The 22,414-nt window shown below is 30.8% G+C and overlaps 1 protein-coding gene across 3 annotated transcripts in view; it reads left to right on the top strand.

The window, feature by feature from the left end:
• Positions 1-22,414, top strand: part of Vps13a (vacuolar protein sorting 13 homolog A) — a 256,331-nt gene that overhangs the window by 186,817 nt on the left and 47,100 nt on the right. For all 3 annotated transcript variants that reach the window (XM_005324116.5, XM_021725635.3, XM_005324117.5), the window contains exons 55-67: positions 2,727-2,880; positions 3,545-3,691; positions 3,961-4,042; positions 5,147-5,216; positions 6,049-6,154; positions 11,785-11,898; positions 12,690-12,835; positions 13,941-14,022; positions 15,134-15,247; positions 16,115-16,190; positions 16,273-16,436; positions 16,759-16,804; positions 16,945-17,068. In XM_005324116.5, coding sequence (XP_005324173.2) covers positions 2,727-2,880; positions 3,545-3,691; positions 3,961-4,042; positions 5,147-5,216; positions 6,049-6,154; positions 11,785-11,898; positions 12,690-12,835; positions 13,941-14,022; positions 15,134-15,247; positions 16,115-16,190; positions 16,273-16,436; positions 16,759-16,804; positions 16,945-17,068 — 1,425 coding nt within the window. The remainder of the gene's footprint in view (positions 1-2,726; positions 2,881-3,544; positions 3,692-3,960; positions 4,043-5,146; positions 5,217-6,048; positions 6,155-11,784; positions 11,899-12,689; positions 12,836-13,940; positions 14,023-15,133; positions 15,248-16,114; positions 16,191-16,272; positions 16,437-16,758; positions 16,805-16,944; positions 17,069-22,414) is intronic.

Raw genomic sequence — 22,414 nt, 5'->3', positions numbered from 1 at the left:
ACAAGATAATGTAGTTTTAATCCTTTGCATCAGTTGAATTCCAAATATTAAAGGTATTTATGATACATATTTAAATTTAGTTTCTATGTGAATTATATTTTACCGATTTCTCATTGAATGGAATAAATGTAATTTTAAAGAAATCTTAAAGCTGTTTTCTTTAAAATTTTCATTGTTCTCAAAAACTTAAAGTTTTTCTTATTTAAGTAAGAAGTTAAAATACAAATTTTATGGCTATTATAACTATCATGTATTATCTCTCATGCTAAATGATATGGCAAAGATGAAAATATGGTTTTCTAACTTTGTATTTTATTAAGTGAATATAAATGTTGGAAAGAGTAAACAAATTGAATACTTAAAATTAAATAATTTATGTAAGTATAGTAATTTTAGAGGCTGTTTTTATTGGTGCATACTTATTATACATAATGGTAACTTACAATGTGACATATATTGGAACACGAATATAACATATTTTGATTAGTTTTAGTACCCCAAACTTCCCCCGATAGGGTTTTTTAATTGCCATTAAAGTAAATAAATAAATAAGTATATATACATATATATAGTGCATTATAGTTGTACATAATACTGGGATTCTCTCTGACATTCATGAATTCATATATTATTGTTTGGGTATATATATTTATTCTGTCGTTAGGTGTTTAAGCATTTTAATTTCTGTGCAATTAGATTTCTTCTATTTATACTCTCTTCTAGATTACTGTTAGATTGTAATTCCCAAGTACATATAAGGATTTTTTTTGCCTATGGGATAAAAATATCAAAAATCAAATTTATAAATATCCTATCATGTTTTTAATCATCCTAGTGCTCTAATTACTGTTTTATATTTTGTCTCTCCTTAAAACTCCCTTTTTCTCTCAGTTCATTCCCTTGCATCTTACTTCACCAATTGAAGCCAATTAAAAGCAAACTTCCTAGACCCACCTTATCTCCCAGTATCAAAACTTCTTATTTACCAGCATTTGTACCTACAAGCTATACCAATATGATTCTCTTGAGTTCCATAAGTATATGTATGTGCTCCCATTTAAACATGTTTCTACTTTTGCACTATATTTCCTATATTGCACATATATTTCACTGTTACTTACTTGGCAACAATGATCCACCATCATCTTCTTTCCATCTTAGGTTTACAGTTTCTATCTCTCTACTGGGTTGTTTCTGTTAGTACTATTACTTCTCTGAACTTAAAAAAAAAAAAAAAATCTCCTGACCCTACTTTGTTTCTTTCTACTACCCATTTTATTTTTTCTCTTTACAGCCAAACTTCTCAAATCACTATTTCAAAAGAGTTTAATATGTTCACTATCTCCAATCTTTTTCATTCTTTTCTTTCTTAACTACTCCATGCAGGATTTGCTATTTAACACAAATTCCTTCTTGATACAGTTTCTTTCATTTGATTTCTAGGATATCTCACCATCATGGGTTTTCTTCCTGTCCCAATATTCTCAGATTCATTTGTTGTTTCCTTGTTTTCTCTCAGTTTCTTACATTGGATGCTTTGAGGCTCTAAGATCTCAATCCTCTTGTCTTTCATTTTTTCATAATTTCTAATACCAATATATTCACCAACTTTTTGTAGATACACAAATAATATATTTCTTAAGCCAGTCTTGTTTTCCAAATTCTTTACATATATATCTGACTGCCTACATAAAATCTGCTCAGATATCTAAGAGACTTATTTAACTTCATATATGTAACACCAAACACTTTAATTTTTTCCTACCAAAACCTGTTTCCCTTGGGAGGTATTCACAACTCCAAGTTGCTCAGGCTGAAGACTTTGTTTGATTCCTCTGTTTCATACCCCATATCTATTTCATGGAGAAGTTCTGTACTAACTTTTCCTTCAACGTATGCATAGCAACTGACCATATTTTATTGCCTGTTACTACCCTCATCCAAGCCAGTACCATTTCTCAGGTGCTTTCCGTATTAACCCTACAAGCAGTTTTTCTGCTTGTAGCCTTGATCCTTTTTTCTTCCCCCAACCCATAATGCATTCTCAAAACATAGATTATATTACTAATCTTCTTTTAACCTTTCAGTGTTTCCTCAACTCAGAATAAAACTCAGTCTTTTCAATGTCTTAGAAGGTTCTGCATTATTTGTTCTCCCACTGACTGACTTCATCTTTTACTCTTAATGTGTTCCTACCATACTGGCCTTCTTGTTCTTCTTCATTTACTACAGATGTGATATTGCTTTAGAATCTTTGTTAATGCTTTGCACTTAAATGAAATATTCTTTTTCTGTAGTCTGCTGGATAACTCCCTTACCTCCTTAAAGGTTGATGAAATTTTAGCTTCTCAGTGAGGTCTGTGTTGACCATTCCATTTTAATACCACATCCCCCACCACTTCACATATCCTGAGACTCCAGATTCTCTTTAATTTGCCTACTTTTTCTCTTTTGCAAACATTTTTACCTATATGTTAAAATTGATTCACTTGTTCACTACTTATTGTCCATTACACCCCAGCTATAATGAATAGGAATGACAGAAACGTTAATTAATTCGTGTTTTTAGATTTGTAATGTGCTTATTTGTAATTAAGGCTAAAATTGTGATTTCACAATTCAGTAAAACTTTTGAAGTTTTACAAAGGTTTTTTAATTAATGTAATAAACTAGTTTAAATGAAACGATTATAAATTAGTACTATGATTTTTGCTTTCATATGTAAGTTCTGATGTGGTTTGGGAAACAAAGCCCAAGAAGAAGGCAAGATGGAAGACAATGAGTGTAAAGCATACTGAGAAGTTGGAAAAAGAATTTAAGGAATATACTGAATCTTCACCCTTAGAAGACAAGGTTATTGAGTTGGACACTAATATTCCGGTAAATTCTTTTAATCATTAATGTGAATTTCTAATTTTTCTCTATTGTAGTTTGAATTGCTAATGAATTTTAAGGAAAGTCTAGCTTCCTTACAAAACAAATTGAATATAGTTAATCCTAACATACCTAACTCATACAAAATATGTTAAAGGGATGGTTATGTGTATTAAGAAATCAAACTTTCTGGCTGGGGTGTAGATCAGTGATAGAGCGCTTACCTAGCACATGAGAAGCACTGGGTTTGATCCCCATCACCACATAAAAATAAATAAACAAAATAAATGTATTGAGTCCATTTTCAACTAAAAATGTTATTTTTTAAAACACTTCCTCTTAAAGATACTTTCTTTAGTTAATGAGAAGTTAAAAATGGTTTTTTATTTTAATCTTAAATTTATTTTCTTTCATTACTTGATTTTTTATTATGTAAATTTTATTAATGTAAAAATTGATACAGCTAACCTATAAGGATTATAAAAGTATGTACAATTTAAGAATATGAGGTTAAAAGATCTCAGTCTAACCCTAGTCAAATATTTAGCCTACTCTTTAAATTAGTATTACCCTAAAAGTTTTATGATATAAATTTTCAATCTTAATCATTTATAGAAAAGAGACATTTCGTGTTGGTTTTCTTTTTGTGGGGGGATTGGTTATTTTTCAGGTTCGATTCACACCTAGTGGGATTAACATGAAAATTTTGCAACCACATGTACAAGCTATTCGAAGAAACTATCTTCCAGCATTAAAAGTGGAATATAGCACATCTGCACATCAATCATCATTTAGAATTCAGATTTACAGAATACAGGTAAGTCTTACTGAAAATACCGGCAAAACATAATTCAAAACCCTATTTATTCCCCTGGTCTATATTGTCTTTTACAAAACCCAGAGAAAAAGGCAAGATGGAGTCAGTATAAAACACACCAAGAAGCTGGAGAAAATTGAATCTTCACTTCCTACTTCAATTTCAATATTTGACTGACTTTTTGATTCCCTGTATTTCTTAAAGCCTACTGTTGTAGTCAGGTTGTATTATTTATATACTATGTATTGACCTCTTTTTTGTTTTCTTAGATTCAAAACCAGATTCCTGGTGCTATTTTTCCATTCGTGTTTTATCCTATTAAACCTCCAAAGTCTGTCACATTGGACTCAGGTTTGTTTTTCCTTTTGGATTACCATAAAAACACTTGTTCTAGCTATTGGGTTCATTTTACTATAAAAATATGAAATAAAACCTACTGTAGGATCACTGAAAAATTATACTCCTTAAAAAGGAACAGCAGAGAGTATTCAGCTGATTTCAATGAAACTCAAGTTAATGCTAAAAATAAAAGATTAATTATAAATGTATATTTAAAATTTTAAAAATATTAATTAGCACATCAGATTACTAATCTATAAATCTGTGATTTAAAAACTATTAGATCATTTGAATAAATAATGAGTAAATTCAAATTCAGAGTGTTTTCTAATAGGAAACTTTTGTGATGAGAATAACTGACACCGTTTCTTCCGCTTTTTCTTCTCCTTTACCTTTCTTACCTATCCTTGTTCCCCCACTTTCTCTTTGCTCCTTTCCACCCTACTTCACTTGCCTCTGTTCTAGGTTTCCCATTTCAAACCACAGGCTCTAAAAAAAAAAAAAAGCCTGAAAGCTTTTTTTCTTTTAGTTGTGAATAACACAATACCTTTTTTTTTTTTTAGTTGTTCATAGACCTTTATTTATTTATTTATATTCGGTGCTGAGAATTGAACCCATTGCCTCACACATGCCAGGCAAATGCACTACCGCTGAGCCACAATCCCGGCCTCAATATTTTTATTTTATTTATTTTCATTTTTATGTGATGCTGAGGATTGAACCCAGTGTCTCACATGTGCCAGGCAAGTGCTCTTACTTGAGCCACAACCCCAGCCCCTTTGAAAACTTTTAACTACTATACATGCCCCTCCACTGAGAGACCTTGGGCAAGTCTTCAGAATCTATTTTCATAGTTTTTGTAATGATTCTAATGCATACTTCCAGTTTAAAATACTAATTTTTAGAATTAATTATTTTTAGAGTAACTTTAGATAATCACAGTCCTAGAGTCTGAAATTAGGACCATAAGGAAATTTGCAAATATCAGTAATTTTAATTGATATTCATGATTTAGTAAATGATTTAATTTTCCATTATAATTATATTAAATTGGAAGAAAATGCTTATGTTTGCCTTGAAGGATCAAGAGAGTAATCTTGTTTATAACCTTGACAGCACCAAAACCCTTCACAGATGTCAGTATTGTCATGAGATCTGCAGGACATTCGCAGATATCACGTATTAAGTAAGTGTCGTCATATATTTCTTACATGTTCATTTAATATTTTGGTTGAAGAATATGAATTATCTGCACTCTATAAAAATAAATTTCAGATAAGTCAAAGATTTAAATGTAAAATATTAGATAATAAGGATCAAAGAAAAATATCTTAATTATATTATAATCCTGGAAATTCAAAAGGCTCTGGATGAAATACTTCAAATTTTAACAATAATTGTTTCTAGATCTGGGTATTTTATTATTTTCTTTTTTGTATATTTGTTTTTTTCTTTTTCCGAAGTTGTCTAAAATGACTGTAGATTGTTTTAGAAACAAGAACAAAATAATATTCATATTTCACTCACTACTTATTCAAAAAATGGGACATAGGCAAAAATTTAAGTCTGTTCCTCCCAATTATCTCTGAGACAAACTCTCTTTATTCCCTTGCTTTTTAAAATGTAGTGTATTGTATATGTGTACCTATTATTATGCTTTTTTAAAATATATATATTTTTAGCTGTAGATGGACACAATATATTTATTTATTTATTTTTATGTGATGCTGAGGATCAAACCCAATGCCTCACATGTGCGAGGCAAATGCTGTACCACTGAACCACAGCCTCACCCCTCTTTTTAATTTTTTATAATTTTTAAAAATTTGAGTTTACTTATCCATTTCCTCTCTATAGCCATTTTTATATTTTGAGCTTGTAGCTCATATAAACAGTATTGCCTTGATTTATTTTTTATTCACTCATTTAAGAAGTCCTAAATTTCAAAGTTCTAATATTTATCTGATACTTTTTTTCCTTAATTGATTTTATTAAATGTTTTCTGCTTTATAATTTAGGTATTTCAAAGTATTGATTCAAGAAATGGATCTCAGGTTAGATCTTGGTTTTGTATATGCTCTAGCAGACCTCATGACAGAAGCTGAGGTAACTGGAAAAACAGAGGTAAGACTTAAAATAATAGAATTTATGGGATGGGCTAAGGAAAGAGGGGGATTAAAAAATATAAATTCTTACAGATATTAAAATGGCTTTTGTGTTCTTCTTTAAAATATAATTTTAAGCCAGGTATGGTTGTGCATGCCTGTAATCCTAGTGGCTCAGGAGGCTAAGACAGAAAATTCAAAAGTTTGAAGCCAGCCTCAGCAGTTTAGCAAGGCTCTAAGCAATTAGCAAAGCCTTGTCTCTAAATAAAATATTAAAAAGTCTGGGGATGTGGCTCAATGGTTAAGCACCCTTGAGTTCAGTCTCTGGTACCAAAAAGGAAAAAAAATAAATAAATAAATATAATTTAAATCCTTATTTAATTGTGGTGGGTATATTGGGAAAAATCATATTTTTAGATGCTAGCAAGACAAAGGAAAAGTTTTAGTCTAAATGGTAGAAGAAAGAAGATAATCAGTCATAGTCACATCACTTTTTTCCTTTTATTTTTGTGGGTTAATTTTGCTTTGTTTTTGTTTGGATTGATAATTTAGAAATTTGGGGTACAACCAGGATATTTGATAAAAAAAGGGATAAGTCAAATTGAAAGGTTTCATTTTCTTGGTGACTATTTGAAAGACTTTAATATCACAGTGATAAGCTAGATGAAATATAGGCTCTTTAATTACCTTCCCACGTAGAAAGATTTCTTAAGATAAAGACAAACTTCATGGCAGATACATTTTTCCCTTAAAACAGCTTATTGAGATATATTTCACATACTATCCAATTCACCCTTTAAAAAATAAAACTTGGGGGTTTTAAAAATTTTTTTTTTTTAAAGAGAGAGTGAGAGAGGAGAGAGAGAGAGAGAGAGAGAGAGAGAATTTTTAACATTTATTTTTTAGTTCTTGGCGGACACAACATCTTTGTTGGTATGTGGTGCTGAGGATCGAACCCGGGCCGCACGCATGCCAGGCGAGCGCGCTACCGCTTGAGCCACATCCCCAGCCCCAGGGGTTTTAAATTTATTCACAAAGTTGTATGACATCACCACTAATTCCAGAACATTTTTATCACACCCAGAAGAAATGCCTTAGTTCTGTGTAACTGCTATTCTACTTTTTGCCTCTTCAGAAAGGTTTTCTATTCTGAACATTTTATATCTGTGAAATCATATAATATATTGTCTTTGGTGAAGTGTTTCTTTCACTTAGCACAATGTTTCTAAGTTCATCTATGTTGTAGCATGTGTTAGTAATTTATTCCTTTTATGGTCAAATAATATTCCATTACATGAATATGCCATATTTCCATTATCAGGTAATGGAAATTTGGGTTGTTAACACATTTTGTCTGTTACAGATAGTATTACGAATATTTGTTTATAAGGTTTTATATAGACATATGTTTTTATTTCTCTGGATTAAATGTATACCTAGAAGTGAAATTGCCAGGTCACATGATATCTATGTTCAATTATTTGAGAACTACCAGTTTCCTATAGTGACTCCACCATTTGTCATTTTTACCAGAGTATATGAGGGTTCTATTTACTCCATACTCTCTCCAACAATTATTATTCTCTGTGTTTTTTTTTATTGTAGCTATTCTAGTGGGGTGTATAATAGTTTCTTATTGAGGTTTTGATTTGAAATTACCTATGATTAATAATGTTGAAAATCTTTACATTTGCTAATTAATAATTTTTATATATTTCATGGAGAAATGTCCATTCAGATGCCTTTGCCTAATATTTGTTCTTTTTTTCTTCTTATTAAGGAATTATAAAAAGTTCTTCATGTATTCTGGATACTAATCTCTTATCAGAGATAGGTTTCTTAAATATTTTCTCATGTTTTATTTATTTTATTTTTTATTTATTTTTATGTGGTACTAAGGATCGAACCCAGTGCCTTACAATGCTAGACGAGCACTCCACCACTGAGCTACAACTCCAACCCCATATTCTTTATTTTATTGTTCATGCTTTTGGTGTCATTTCTAAGAATCCTTTGCCAAATCTCAGGTCATAAATATTTAGCATTATGTTTTAAAACTTTTAAAATTTTTACATCTTAAAATTTGGTCTTTGATCCATTTTGAATTCAGTTTTGCATATGATATCAGGGTCTAAGCTATTCTTTTGCATATGACTATCCAATTGACTCAGTGTGATTTCTTGAAAAGATATTTATTCCTCTGTTGAATAATCTTAGCACTTTTGTTAAAAACCAATTGACCATAGGCACATATTTTTATTCCATTGTTCTGTTTGTCCTTGTTACCTGACAATACTATCTTATCATTGCTTTGTAATTAGTTTTAAAACTAAGAAATGGGTGTTTCTACTTTTTCTTCTTTTCCAAGATTGTTTTGGCTATACTGAATCTTGGAATTCCATATAAATTTTTAGCTCCTCAAGTCTTTCAAAAAAATTCAGATGGGTTTCTGATAGGTATTGCATTGAATCTATAGATTAAGACAGAATTAATAGTTTTAAGACTTCTGCTGCTTTAACATGAGATGGTTTTCCATTTTATAGATCTTTCATTTCTTTTAACAATGTTTTACAGTTTTCAGAGTATAGGTTTTGTACTTGTTAAACTTTGGCAGGTAAAGGGACCTGGGGATTGAACCCAGGCACACTCTATCACTGAGGTATACAACCCAACCCTTTTTATTTTTTGATTTTGAGATAAGGTCTTGCTATATTGCTGAGGTCTTACTAAGTTGCTGAGTCTGCCCTGGAATGCAGTCCTCCTGCCTCAGCTTTCCAAGTAATTGGGATCACAGGCTTTTCACACCACACCCAGCTACTTATATTAAATTTATTCCTCAGCATTATATTCTTTCTTCAGTATTATGCATGAAGTTGTTTGTTTTCCTAATTCCATTTTTTCATTGGTAATTGCTAGTATATTGAAATAAAATTGATTTTCACATGTATTATTTTCTACAATGTAACTGAATTATTTTGTTAGTTATGATTGTTTCTATCATATTTTTTAATATGAGGTTATATCATCTAAGAAGAGAGGTAGATCAACTACTTCCTTTCTGATATGAGAAGTTTTTTTGATTACTTTTTCTTCCCTAATTGCCCTAGTACTAACTAGTGAATTGCTGAAGTGAGAGCAGCAATCCTTTTGTAATTTCTAATATTAGTGGGAAAGGTTTCAGTCTTTTACCCGTAAGTATGATGTTGACTGAGTTTTTTCTAGACATTGATTGTGTTATACATACATTTACATGTCATTATTCTTATAATACATATGTAAATAGCTAGATTAAGTTTATTAATATTTCATTGAGGATTTTTATATTCACATTCATAAGAGATATTCATCTGTGGTTTCTTATGATGTCTTTGTTTGGTTTTGGTGTCAAGAGTAGTAATGACTTCATAAATTGAGAATTGTTCCTCCTCTATTTTTTTGCGGGGGGAGAAGTTTGTGAAAAATTAGTAGTTTTTAAAATGTTTAGTACAATTCAGCAATGAAGCCATCTGAGCCCACATTTCTTTTTTGTGTACTTTTTAAAATTAAAATTTAATAATCCTTCATTTATTGTAGATCTATTTAGATGGTATATTTCTTTTGGAGTCACTTCTACCAGTTTGCATACTTCTAAGAATTTTGTCTCTTTTATCTAAGTTTTCTAATATATTGGTATAAAATTATTGACAGCATTTTTTTAAATTAGTTGCTCATGACAATACGACAGCAATTTTTTATAATCCATTTTTTTTAAGGTCAGAGTGGCTGGGATTACAGGTGTGTGCCACTGTGCCTGACTCAGTCTTACTTTTTTTTACATCCATTCTGATAATTTCTGCTTGTAGATTGAATTGTTTGATTCATTCACATTTTGTTACTAATATAATTGGATTTAGCCTTCATTTTATTTTTTTGTTTTCTATGTGTTCATCATTTTTGTTCCTTTCTGCCTTCTTTACTGCTTTTGTATTAAAAGAACATTTTCTTATGAAGTGTTTAAATTTCTTTAGTAATGTGCTTATCATAACTTTGAGTTTTTTTAAGTGATTGCTCCACAACTTAAAATATACATCTCATCAAAGCAATTTCTGATTTATATAAATGGTATTCCATATTTCCCTGAGACACTGTTAATTTTTCTTCACCCCTTTTTTTATTGCATAATTTCTACAAATTTATCTTCAAGTTCCTGGGCTACTTCTCAACACATAGAAGTAACTTATGTCTTTGGGTTTGGAAGAGAAGTATTGGTGATTATCAAAAATGAAAATATAATCACTTCATGCAAAATTATTTTCACTCTTTTTCCTTTTTTGCATAACTATTGTTATAGTAAAAACTTTAGAAATTATTCTGTAATATTATCTAATTGACATGCCATGATTAAATTTTACTCACTGTTGAAAAACTGTCTTTTTACATTTGATCATATATATCATGATCCAAAATTGGTCCACAGGCTGCTTTGATTAATATATTTAAATATGTTTAATGCATTGCATCTTTTTGAAACCACTTATTGTTGAAGAAACTCATCCATTCATGCTCTAAAATTCTTCACATTTTGGATTTATCCATTTCTGTTTTTGCAGTATCATTTAGTAAATTACTCTTTTTATATGTTTTCTTTAAAATAGTAGTTGGATTTTTTTTGCTTGATTTATCCTGGTTCTTCTTTGATGCTTTAGCAATAGGTTTATTATGTGAACTTAAGCATGAGTTCATGAGTTTCTTTTTTCATTTTATTTTTTAATTTGTTCTTATTAGTTATGCATGACAGTAGAATGCATTTTGGCACATTGTGTACAAATGGAGCACAACTTCCCCTTCCTCTGGCTGAACGTTGTGCAGAGTCACACCTGTAGTATAATTATACAACTATATAGGATAATAATGTTTATCTCATTCCACCATCCTTTTCATTCCCACCCCACTTCCCCTTCTCTCATTCCCCCTGAACAATCCAAAGTTCCTTTATTCTCTCCCACTCCCTCCCCCCTTTATGGATTAGCATTCGTTTCTCAGAAAACATTCAGCCTTTGGTTTTTTGGGTTTGGCTTATTTTACCTAGCATAATATTCTCCAGCTCCATCCATTTACCTGCACATGCCATAATTTTGTTATTCTTTAAGGCTGAGTAATAGTCCATTGAGTGTATGTACTACATTTTCTTTATCCATTCATCTGTTAAAGGGCATCTAGGTTGCTTCCATAGTTTAGCTATTGTAAATTGATCAGTTCCTTCTTTTCAAAATTATATTAACTGGCCTCTGTAGATTGCAGTAAAGCAGGTACCAACATTCTATAAGTGTAACCATTATGATTGTGTTTAAAGAAACAAATATGCCCCAGAGTAGGTTGATGAAATGGATTAGTGGCCTTTTGAAAGAAGATCTGTAGTCACTTGAAGAAAATCTTGGTGTCTTCTAATGATTTAATGAATGAAAACAAAAGATATGCTTACCAGTTTGTGATCAGACAGAACTTTTCTAACTATAAAAATTTTAGTTTCTCTTCTGAGGCAGTAACCTCTAATCATGAGTACTCTTGAGTAGGTATTATAGAGTAGCTTTCTTAGATATGTGAACTATTAGTTTAAATCTCCTACAGGCAGATTTTTTCAGTTTTAAATACTTTATATTCCTTTTGTAGCTTGAACTTTTTCATAAAGATAAAGAAGCTTTTGAAGAAGAATATGAGACAGTTTCATTGGTAGATCAATCACAAGTCAGTCTCTATGAATATTTTCATATATCTCCTATCAAGGTAGGGAAAAACAAATTATTTTTATTGTCCTTGATAATCTAGGTAATAACAATGAGATTTGATCTTTTAGGAGTGATATAGCATTTAAATTGTATTCTTTAATAGTATAGAAATTCTCTATTATGATAATTACAGATATAAATAAGTAACAAAGAACTTATGTGGAAATAATAGTGGAATCACCCTACAGCATGTGTTTGTATTTTGACCTAACATTATTTTACTTTAATTTTCTGTTAAGCTATAAGCTGGCAATTTTAAATTTTCATATATTGTGTATTAGTTTTGAATTATTTTACAAAGTATACTTGATTTTAAAATTGGACAATGAATTAAAGTAAATCTAAGTTAGATTTTAACAAAAAAAAATGCCTTGAGTTACAGAATACTTTAAAATCATTTCACATATATATGCACATATATGCAGTACAATACAATTGTACTTTTTAACTAGTTTCATCATACTAAACAATTCTTATGGTTGAAATGTACACATTTAGATATATTTGAGTTATTCTCAACAGCTTTAGCTTCTAGATTACTAATGTTATTAACAAATGTTAAAAATATTTTCCTAAGCTTGTCAAAAGAATAGGATTAAAGTAAATATCATATAATTTTAAATTGTTGGATTTTAAGTTTCTTTAAAATTTCTACTTAATTTTGGCATAATCCAAGTAACTTTAAAATGTTATTTATGGTGTAATAAACTTAAAATTAAACTGATTTTTAAAAATTAAAATTGTCAGTATGAAGAAAGTACTTTTAAATATGTATCTCTTTGTCTCTAGCTGCATTTAAGTGTTTCACTGAGTTCGGGTAGAGAAGAAGCTAAAGATTCAGAGCATCATGGAGGACTGATCCCAGTTCATTCTTTAAATCTTTTACTGAAGAGTATTGGTGCCACCCTTACAGATGTACAAGATGTAGTTTTTAAGTATGTTCAATATTCAGATTTGTATACTGATGACTAATTCCTTTTTATTTACCTAAAAATTTTTGTAAATGAGAAAGTATGTATAGTATGTAGTAGATAATGGGGGATAGGCGGTTTTGTGTTTAAGTGGAATGCAGTCAAAGTAACATCAAGCATTTTATCTGCTCCTAACAACTAAATCAAAGAATAATTATTAAATAATTTTCTTAAGAAAAATTGACGTAATCCATGCAATTTTGTATACTTTAAAATGTCTGGCCTTGGAAATATTTCTAAGAAGACATGGTTGCCCGGAGATATTGTGCTTGAAGTCTCAATTAGGACAGAATGAATGCAATAATAGGGAAAATAAAGGGATCAATTTAAACAGGTGGTCAAGAATTTATATTTGAATGTAAGCTCTTTATTAAGTCATCTGACCAAAGACTCAAAAACTCTATTTTTAGAAAAAAAGAATGAACTTTGCAGGTAGCATGTGTAACTGGTGAATAAGGTTAGTATTGAAAATAAGTGTAATAAGAAGTAACTCTAAACCTAGGTGAAGTTAGGTAACAGTTAAATAAAGAATGTACATTTAAAGGCAGCAGAATAGGATGAAATATCTAATCTTTTTGCTCTCATATTCAACACTAAGAAGCATAGAGCTTCACAATTAGTGGATTAGTCATATTTTGTGAATGTATTATAAGTAGACTGATTTTGATTCATCACCTGTCAGCCCATTAAGAAAGACCAGCAGCAGTTGAACTCCAGCCATCCTTAAGCAGCCATTTACCCATTTTCTGGGAGTGCCATGATAGGACAGAACTAGGAAACAGTTTTAGTGGTCCATGAATGGGATCCAGAAGGTCTGTGAATCCCCTAAATTATAGGAAAATTTGCCTACTGCTGACTTCCAGAGTGTAAGATCTATAGATTTCATCAGTTTCTTAAAACTTTCTTTGGCTATGAAATGCAGAGATGTACATGGGAAAATATATTAGGAAAGATTTGGGTAAAAATTCTAAAGAAAATAAAACCGTATCAATATTTAAAATACTCTCTTTCCATGCATATGCACGTATGTATATGTGTGTGTGTCTATGTATATTTATATTTTTTTCAGGCTTGCCTTTTTTGAACTCAACTATCAGTTCCATACAACATCTGAACTACAGTCTGAAGTAATAAAACACTATTCAAAACAGGTTTGTCTGAGATTATTTTACAAAGGGACAGAATGATATACTCTAGTAAAACCTTCTGTATCTGTTCGTTGATGTATACCATAAATTTGTCAAGAAAGTAAATGGCCATTTTCAAACTTTCAAAAATTTTTTTCCTTCCAGAATTATAGTAAGAAATATGAACTAACCCCCATTTGGTTTTTTGGTCCTTGTATTTTTCAGCTACTTTCAGAAATTCTTTTCTGTATCAGTGTAGTTTAGAAGTAAAATTTTTTATTAAAAAATGTTTTATTAAGCATAATAATTTTATAGTATATTGGATTTCATTGTAGCATATACATATATGCACATAACTGAGTTAATTTCACTGACCAGTACCTCTTCTTTCCCTACCCTGTGATCTTCTTCTTACTCTACCTCCTATTTCCATGAGATTCTTTTCTTTCTCCCTTTTCTTTCTCTCTAGCTACAACATATGAGAGAAAACATGACTCTTGACTTTCTGAGTCTGACTTATTTCACTTAACATGATGCTCTCTCCATTTCTACCCATTTTCCTGCAAATGACATAAATTTTTCTTCATTAAATTAAATATCAGCTATGTAATTCGTTATATTTATTAGTAACTGGTGAATACAAGGTGTTTTTAATATAAAATTGTTAAGTTAGATAGATGTTATTTTAATAGTTTTTTCCACCTCTAGAAAGATTTCTATATTTTCTGATATAACTTAGCATCTGAATTACCTATGGTATAGTGAAAAGATCACTGGGGATGACTCGAGATTTATTTGGGTTTGGTTCCCACTTTTGCCATATACTTACTTTGTGACCCTGGGCATCATTTGACTCAATCTATAAAATGATGCTGGTAATAACAACTGATATAAATAATGATACAAGTGAAAGTATTTTAAATATTCTAGAGCTTTATGTAAATATATTATCTCATTAGTGTAATACTGAATTGCTTTTTAAAAACAGAATAATGATGAATGAGTGATATAAAGTAAGAGTTGAAATTGGTAGTGAAGATGTTATCTTCAGAAAACTGGGTATGTATACTAAGTAATTGTTAAGAGAATTAGGTCTAATGATCTGAATTGATTAATGTTCATATTTCATTTTTAGGCCATTAAGCAGATGTATGTACTAATTCTTGGACTTGATGTTTTGGGAAATCCTTTTGGCTTAATTAGAGAATTTTCAGAAGGTGTGGAAGCATTTTTTTATGAACCTTACCAGGTAAAACATTTGCACTTATATTGTGGAATGTATCAAGTTACTTTTGAATAGATAATGCATTTCTTTTGCTAACTTGAGCTATCGAAGTAAATAGATTTGTGGAGACACACAAAATGATAATTTGCAGCAAACATTCTTAAGGTTTGAGGAGGTTGGAAGAAAGTTTCTACTTTTTTACTCAAAATATTTAACTTCTGATTTTATTAGATATACTGGATTTTAAGTGGTTTTTTGAAATACAAAAGATTGATACAATTTAAAGTGCAACAGAAGGAAGGTCATCATGTTTGACAAATCTTGCTTTGCAAAGAACTGTAGAACTATCAAAATAACCATACAAGCTTACATTTTGCAAAGTAGTCTTAATAACCAGTGGGAAAAATTATGATTGTTTAGATCCCTGAAGACTTTGTCAAAACATTCAGAACTTTCCTGCTTTCACTTATAAGATGTATACCCTATAGGGTAACAAAAAATGAAATAAAAATAATATATATTTCATATAATTAAAACATTAGAAACATTAAGAATTTTAAAGTGTTTTATTTCTTTTCTAAAAAACTTAAGAGTAGTTTTAAGTGTGCTTGCTTTGTTTTCATCATATAATTTACAAAACACAGAGAGCATCTTTTCCAAATTTTGGTGACTTGTCAAACTCTTTTCTAAGTTTGGAACAGCTTCCAACAATATATTCTTTACATGTTAAATGTCATGAAATTTTCCCTGAAAATTCTTTCAGTGTTATATTTTTGCTGGCAGCACTTCTTTATTCTTTTTCTCACTACCACTTTCCTCATTTATATCAATAAGCTCACTTTTAAAAGTAAATATAACCTTTTTTTTTCTTTAATTCTTTTGTCACTTCAGGGGGCTATCCAGGGTCCTGAAGAGTTTGTGGAAGGAATGGCACTAGGACTTAGAGCACTAGTTGGTGGAGCTGTCGGTAAGAAATAGAATGCTATGTTTTATTATACTGAAAAGTAATGATATATTGTTTTTACTAAAAATATTACAACTTCTGTTAGGTGGATTAGCTGGCGCTGCCTCCAAAATCACCAGTGCTATGGCTAAAGGAGTAGCAGCTATGACTATGGATGAAGACTACCAGCAGAAGAGAAGAGAAGCAATGAATAAGCAACCAGCTGGGCTTAGAGAAGGCATTACTCGTGGAGGAAAAGGCTTAGTTTCTGTAAGAAATTTCACAGGGTTGTGAACATTTTAGGAAATACCTGTTAAATCCACATTCTATGAATAAAAAAGAATAGTCTTATAACTCTCATGCTTAAATTATTATTTGGATATTTTAAGAGTAGTGAGTGATGACATATAGAATATATTAGTAGCCTCCAAAAACATTGTTTCAATAAAGTACTTAAGAAATTTGTTAATTCTTAGTGGTATATATATATGAATAATTCTGTATTTTTTTTGTTTGTTTGTTTAAGCCATACTTAGTTCTTCAGAGCATCATATAAATGTATTGTAAACTTTCACTTGTGTTTTCCCTCCAGGGTTTTGTGAGTGGCATTACAGGAATTGTTACAAAACCAATCAAAGGTAAGAATATTGTTGCTTTTGGTTTTATATATATATATATATATATATATATATATATATATATATCAAAGTCTTTAACAAATTGCTTATTTTTATTCTTGGTCCGATTGTTTGAATCTTTATTATTTTTTTCTTTCTAGGAGCTCAAAAAGAAGGAGCAGCTGGTTTCTTTAAAGGTGTTGGGAAAGGTTTAGTTGGAGCAGTGACCAGACCAACTGGAGGCATCATAGACATGGCTAGCAGTACATTTCAGGGAATTAAAAGGTAAATAATTCTCTTTGAGGTAAAATGTATAAGCTATGAGAAATGAAATATACCTGTTGTTTGGCTTTGCACACTTAGTTGTGAACACTATAATATGGCAGATTACATATGACTTCCAAATTCGTTTTGATTCTTTTTAAGTTGTTGTGATGTCATTTCAAATTTATATAGTTCTCCTTTACTTGTCATTCATTCCTAGAAACCGTTCCCAAGAATGGTTTAGCAAGTAGAAGCTTTTTAGTTACCTTAATTGAAATATATTAATGTAATGCTATGTGTCAGTTTTGAAATTAGCAAATATAATATTCTGTATTCTATTTTGAGAGGTAAAAAATGGCATTTTATATTCGATTCAAACTCATTTTATCCTCATCCTTCCTTTATGATCTTATTTTGTTATAAAACTGTTAAATTCATATCCTCTCTTTCTCTTCCTGTGTGTCTTTGTTTTTATAATAATTTAGAATTAAGATGGGGAAGAGGCTAAGTTTCCTTTACCTTTAACTTCAGTTTACTATAACTGGAGTCACATTCATTAGAAACTCAAATGGCAGTGAAACATAAGGAATTCAAAACAGCTATGCACGCATCTGCCCAGAGCTGCTAGACTTACCAGTCATTTAGCTAAAACCTGTATTTCTGTATTCTACCACATTACTTTTAAAAATCAAAGGCAAAAAAAGAGCATTTTTAGAAAAAAGAAAGAAGACTGAAACTATCAAAGGTATACTTATGAAAAAAGACTTTGAAACCAAAAGGAAGAATCAAAGGTGAAAATATAAATTAGTGGATAAATCTAATTGGCCTATATAAAAAAGCAAAATTGGATCCCAATTAATATAAAATAATAAAATGGAATTTGGAAAGGGAATGATAGGCATCAAGCATTCTGTTGCTTTATTATTTGTGAAGAGTATATATGTATTAATTTTACATGAAATAGACTCTAAAGCAGAAAAAGCTTTTTTTGAATAAATAAGGCAATTTCTAATAATCAAAAGAATAATAAGCCAGAAAGTTAAGAATAATCTTCAACTTGTATTCACTTCACAAATCTGCTCAATTTTTATAAAGCAGGTTTTATAATTTTGATAAAATTATAAGCCTTCCTATATATAATATTTATGAAAGAATTTAATATTTCTCTCAATTTGGGCAGATAAGAAAGACAAGAGTAAGTAAATAGATCATATAAACATAGTTAATAAGCTACTTAATACACAAGTAAATTTTTTTGTATTTCTGTAATATATAGTTATCATATCTGTTCCAGTTACTTAAAGAACTACCAGTGAATGTAATTGAAAATGTTTCTGTCTTGATACAGCTTACAAAAATAAGTAGCTGGTAAATATAAGCTAAATGGTGAAAAATACTGTGAAGAAAAAGTAGATCAAGGATAAGAACCAGCCAGGCATGGTGGTGTACACCTGTAATTCTAACAACATAGGAAGCTGAGGCAGGAGGATCACAAGTTCAAAGCTAGCCTCAACAACTTACTGAGGTCCATCTCAAAATAAAAAAATATATGTAAAGGACTTGGATTGTAGCTTAGTGGTTAAATACTCCTGGGTTCAATCCCCAGTACAAAAAAAAAAAAAAAGACAAAATGGGAGAACCAAAATGATAGTGATGAAAAGTTGCTGTTTTATAAATACAATATTCAGGGTCAGTTCACTTCAGTGAACTCATAAGATTATATTTGAGGAGAGACCTGAAAGAAGTAAGAGTCATATGAGAATCCAGGCAGAAAGAAAAGCAAGTAAAAAGTCCTAATGAAGGAGTATGCTTGGCCTATATGAGACAGCAGGACTAGTAAGCCCAAAGACGTTGGGAGATGTTATCAGGGAAAATGAGTAGGGACTCATCACACAGAGCTTGGCAAGCCAATGTAAGGACTTAGAGTTTTTAAGAAAGAAGCGAAGTCCTTGGAAGGTTTTGAACCCAGAGGAATGACATGGGTGGCAAAGAATAAACCACAGGTGGATCCGGGGTCAAACAGTAGAGCACTTAAAAGGGCTCTGCACTAATCCAGAGAGAGATGATATGATTTGACCATTGTAGTGTTAGAGATCGTAAGAGGAGGTCATGTTATGAGTGTATTTTGAAGATAGGATTAATTGATTAATTGGATATGAGATATGAAAGGAAAATCATCAAGGATAATTATGAGATTTTTTTGTATGAACTCACTAGAACAATGGTTTATCGTTACTTTTAGGTAAAGAGGAGTTCAAGGGTTTATTTTAAATATATTAAGCTTAAATTACCACTTAGACATCCAGATGGAGACCCAAATAGTTGTTTCATGAAAGGGTCTGAATTTGAAGAGAAATTTCCAAGCTACAGTTAAGTATTTAAAACATGAGATTGAATGGGATCACTTAGGGAATGAGAATGGAAATGAAAGAGGCCCAAGAACTTGGCACTTAGGCAAAGTGAGGGCAATAAGGAGGACCCAGTAAAGGAGGAGAGAGGAACAGCTAGTGAGGTTAGAGAATAATCGAAAAAGTGATGTTTCAGAAGCTAAGAAACAGGCAGTTGGTGCTTTTACTATGGTTTAGGAGAAAAGGGAAATTCCTGCCCCCCCACTCCATTAATCCTACATGAGGATGTCATAAGTTTAAATTGAAAATCAGATGTGGTATACAACAGAAGATCATGTTCCTCTTTCTTTACTTTTTCAGTCCGCTCTGCTTAGAATATACTTTCCCCAGTAATTAGCAGGACTTATTCCTTTATTCAGAAATTATATTCCTACTGAGACTTTTTGTGACCACTCCTATCCCTTCCTGACTCCACATAGTTCATATTTCCCTTCCCTTCTGTAGTTTTCTGTCTCTTTATCTTTTGGCCACTTTTTAACATACTATATATTTTACTTTGTTTATTTATGTCTACAGCTTAAATGTAAGCTCTGTGAATGTAGTTGTGGCTCTTGTCCTTTTCCATAGCACTTAGAATACCACTTAACATGTGTCATAGTCCTTTTTTTTATTGCAGTAATTACAGATTTACATTCAAATTGTGAGAAATCATGTGGAGAAATCCCTTATATACTATTTTTTGTGTGTGTTCTGTGGCCACTGTAACAAATTTCCACAAACTTGGTGCTTAAACAACAGAAATTTATTCTTTCACAGGTCTGGAGTCAAAAAATATGAAGTCAACGGGATTTGCCTACTCCGGACATTTCATATAAATGAAATCATAAAACATCTGGCCTTTTTGTAGCTGGCTTCTTTCACTTAGCATTGTGCTGTTTTCCGGATTTATTCATGTTACAACAAAAAGGGAAAACTTCCTTCCTTTTTTATGCCTAATATTTTATTGTGTGAGAGAGTGTGTGTGTGTGTGTGTGTGTGTGTGTGTGTGTGTGTGTGTGTATATATATATATATAATGCCACTAAGAAAATTCATGTACAAGTATTTGTGTGGACCTATGTTTTAGAAGTGGAATTACTAGGTCAATATGGCTGCTTCTCTAAACTATGGAACCAACCTAGGTTGCCTTTTAACAGATGAATGGATAAAGAAACTGTGGTATATATACGCAATGGAATATTACTCAGCCTTAAACAAGAATGAAATTATGGCATTTGTAGGTAAATGATTATAGCTGGAGGATAGCACACTAAGTGAAATAAGCCAATCCCAAAGAACCAAAGGCCAAATGTTTTCCCTAATATATGTGAATGCTAATTCCCAATAAAGGCAGGGTGGGATAGAGGTACTTTGGACTAGACACAGGGGAGTAAAATGAAGGGAGGGGTTTTGGGGATGATAGTAGAATGAATCAGACATTATTACCCTATGTGCATATATAATTGTACAACCCGTATAACTCTACATCATGTACAACCAGAAGAATGAGAAGTTACACTCCGTTTATGTACGATGTGGTAAGATGCCTTCTACTATCATTTATAACTAATTAGAACAAATTTAAAATTTTTTTTAAAATATATGACTGCTCTATATTTAACTTTTTGAAGATCTGTTAGACTTTTCTATAGCAATTATACTATCTTACATCTTTAAAGGCAAAGTAAATTTATAATTTCACCACATTTTTTTTCTAACACTTATAATCTTCCTTTTTATTCTTTTTTAAAAATACCTAACATATTAGGTATGAAGGCTTTGATTTGCATATCTTTAATGACTAATGATGTCAGTCATCATTCATGTGCTTATTGGTCATTTGTATATTTTTTCTAAAGAACTCTCTGTTCTAATCCCTTTTTTCTGTTTTTTTTTTTTTTAATGGATTTAGGTATTTCTTGTTGAGTTGTAAGAGTTGTTTATATATTCTGGAAACTCAACCCTATTTTCTTCTATTTGTGTGTTGTCTTTTAACATTACTAATGTTTGATAAAGTCCAAATTATCTATTTGGGTTTTTTATAGGCATACTTTATCATGATGGTTGAGGAAATTCCCTTATATTCTAGTCAAGTGTATTTATTATGGAATGGTGTTAGATTTTATTACATGCTTTTTCTGCATTTATTTTGATGATACTGTTTTACCTTTATTAATATGATCTATTTTAGTAATGATTCATATGTTGAACCAGTATTACATACTTGCAATAAATTCACTTCATATGATTTCTAATCCTTTTCATATTATGCTGGATTTCATTTCATAGTATTTTTGTATATTCATAAGGGATATTGTTCTGTAGTTTTCTTGTACTGTTTTTACCTGGTTTTGATATTTGGGAAATATTGTCCTCACAGACAATTTTAGAAGAATTTGTAATATATTGATGTTAATTTTTCTTTAAACACATGTTAAAAAATTTATCAGTGAAACCATTGGCTCTAACTTTTATTTCTGGTAAATTTTTAAATTATTAATTCTCAGATTATTTCTTCAGTCACTTTCAGTAGTTTTTGTCTTTCTAGGAATTGTATGATTAATCTAGATTGTCTAATTTGTTAATTTACACTTACTCATAGTATTTTTATCTCTGTAAAATTGGTAGCAGTATTCTCTTTCATTCCTGGTATTAGTCATTTGAATCTTCCTTCCTACCTAGTGCTTTGTGTTTTAGTCTTTTTTTTTTTTTTTTTTTTTTTTGGTCTTTTCAAACAATTGTTTATCTTATTCTTTGTCTCTGCCTCCCCAACCCCTTTTTTTCTTTTGGTATTGGGGATTGAACCTAGGGCCATATCACTAATGAACTACATCCCTAGCCCTTTTACTTTTTATTTTGAAACAAGGTCTCCCTGAACTGCTTAGGGCCTCTTTAAGTAGCTAAGGTTGGTCTCAAATTTGTGATCCTCCTGCTTCAGCCTCCCAAATTTCTGGGATTGCAGGTGTATGCCACTGTACCCA

Source organism: Ictidomys tridecemlineatus, chromosome 4 (assembly GCF_052094955.1).
Source record: "Ictidomys tridecemlineatus isolate mIctTri1 chromosome 4, mIctTri1.hap1, whole genome shotgun sequence".
Taxonomy (NCBI): Eukaryota; Metazoa; Chordata; class Mammalia; order Rodentia; family Sciuridae; genus Ictidomys; species Ictidomys tridecemlineatus.
The sequence above is the reverse complement of the archived record's forward strand: the minus strand, read 5'-3'. Positions and strand labels throughout refer to the sequence as shown.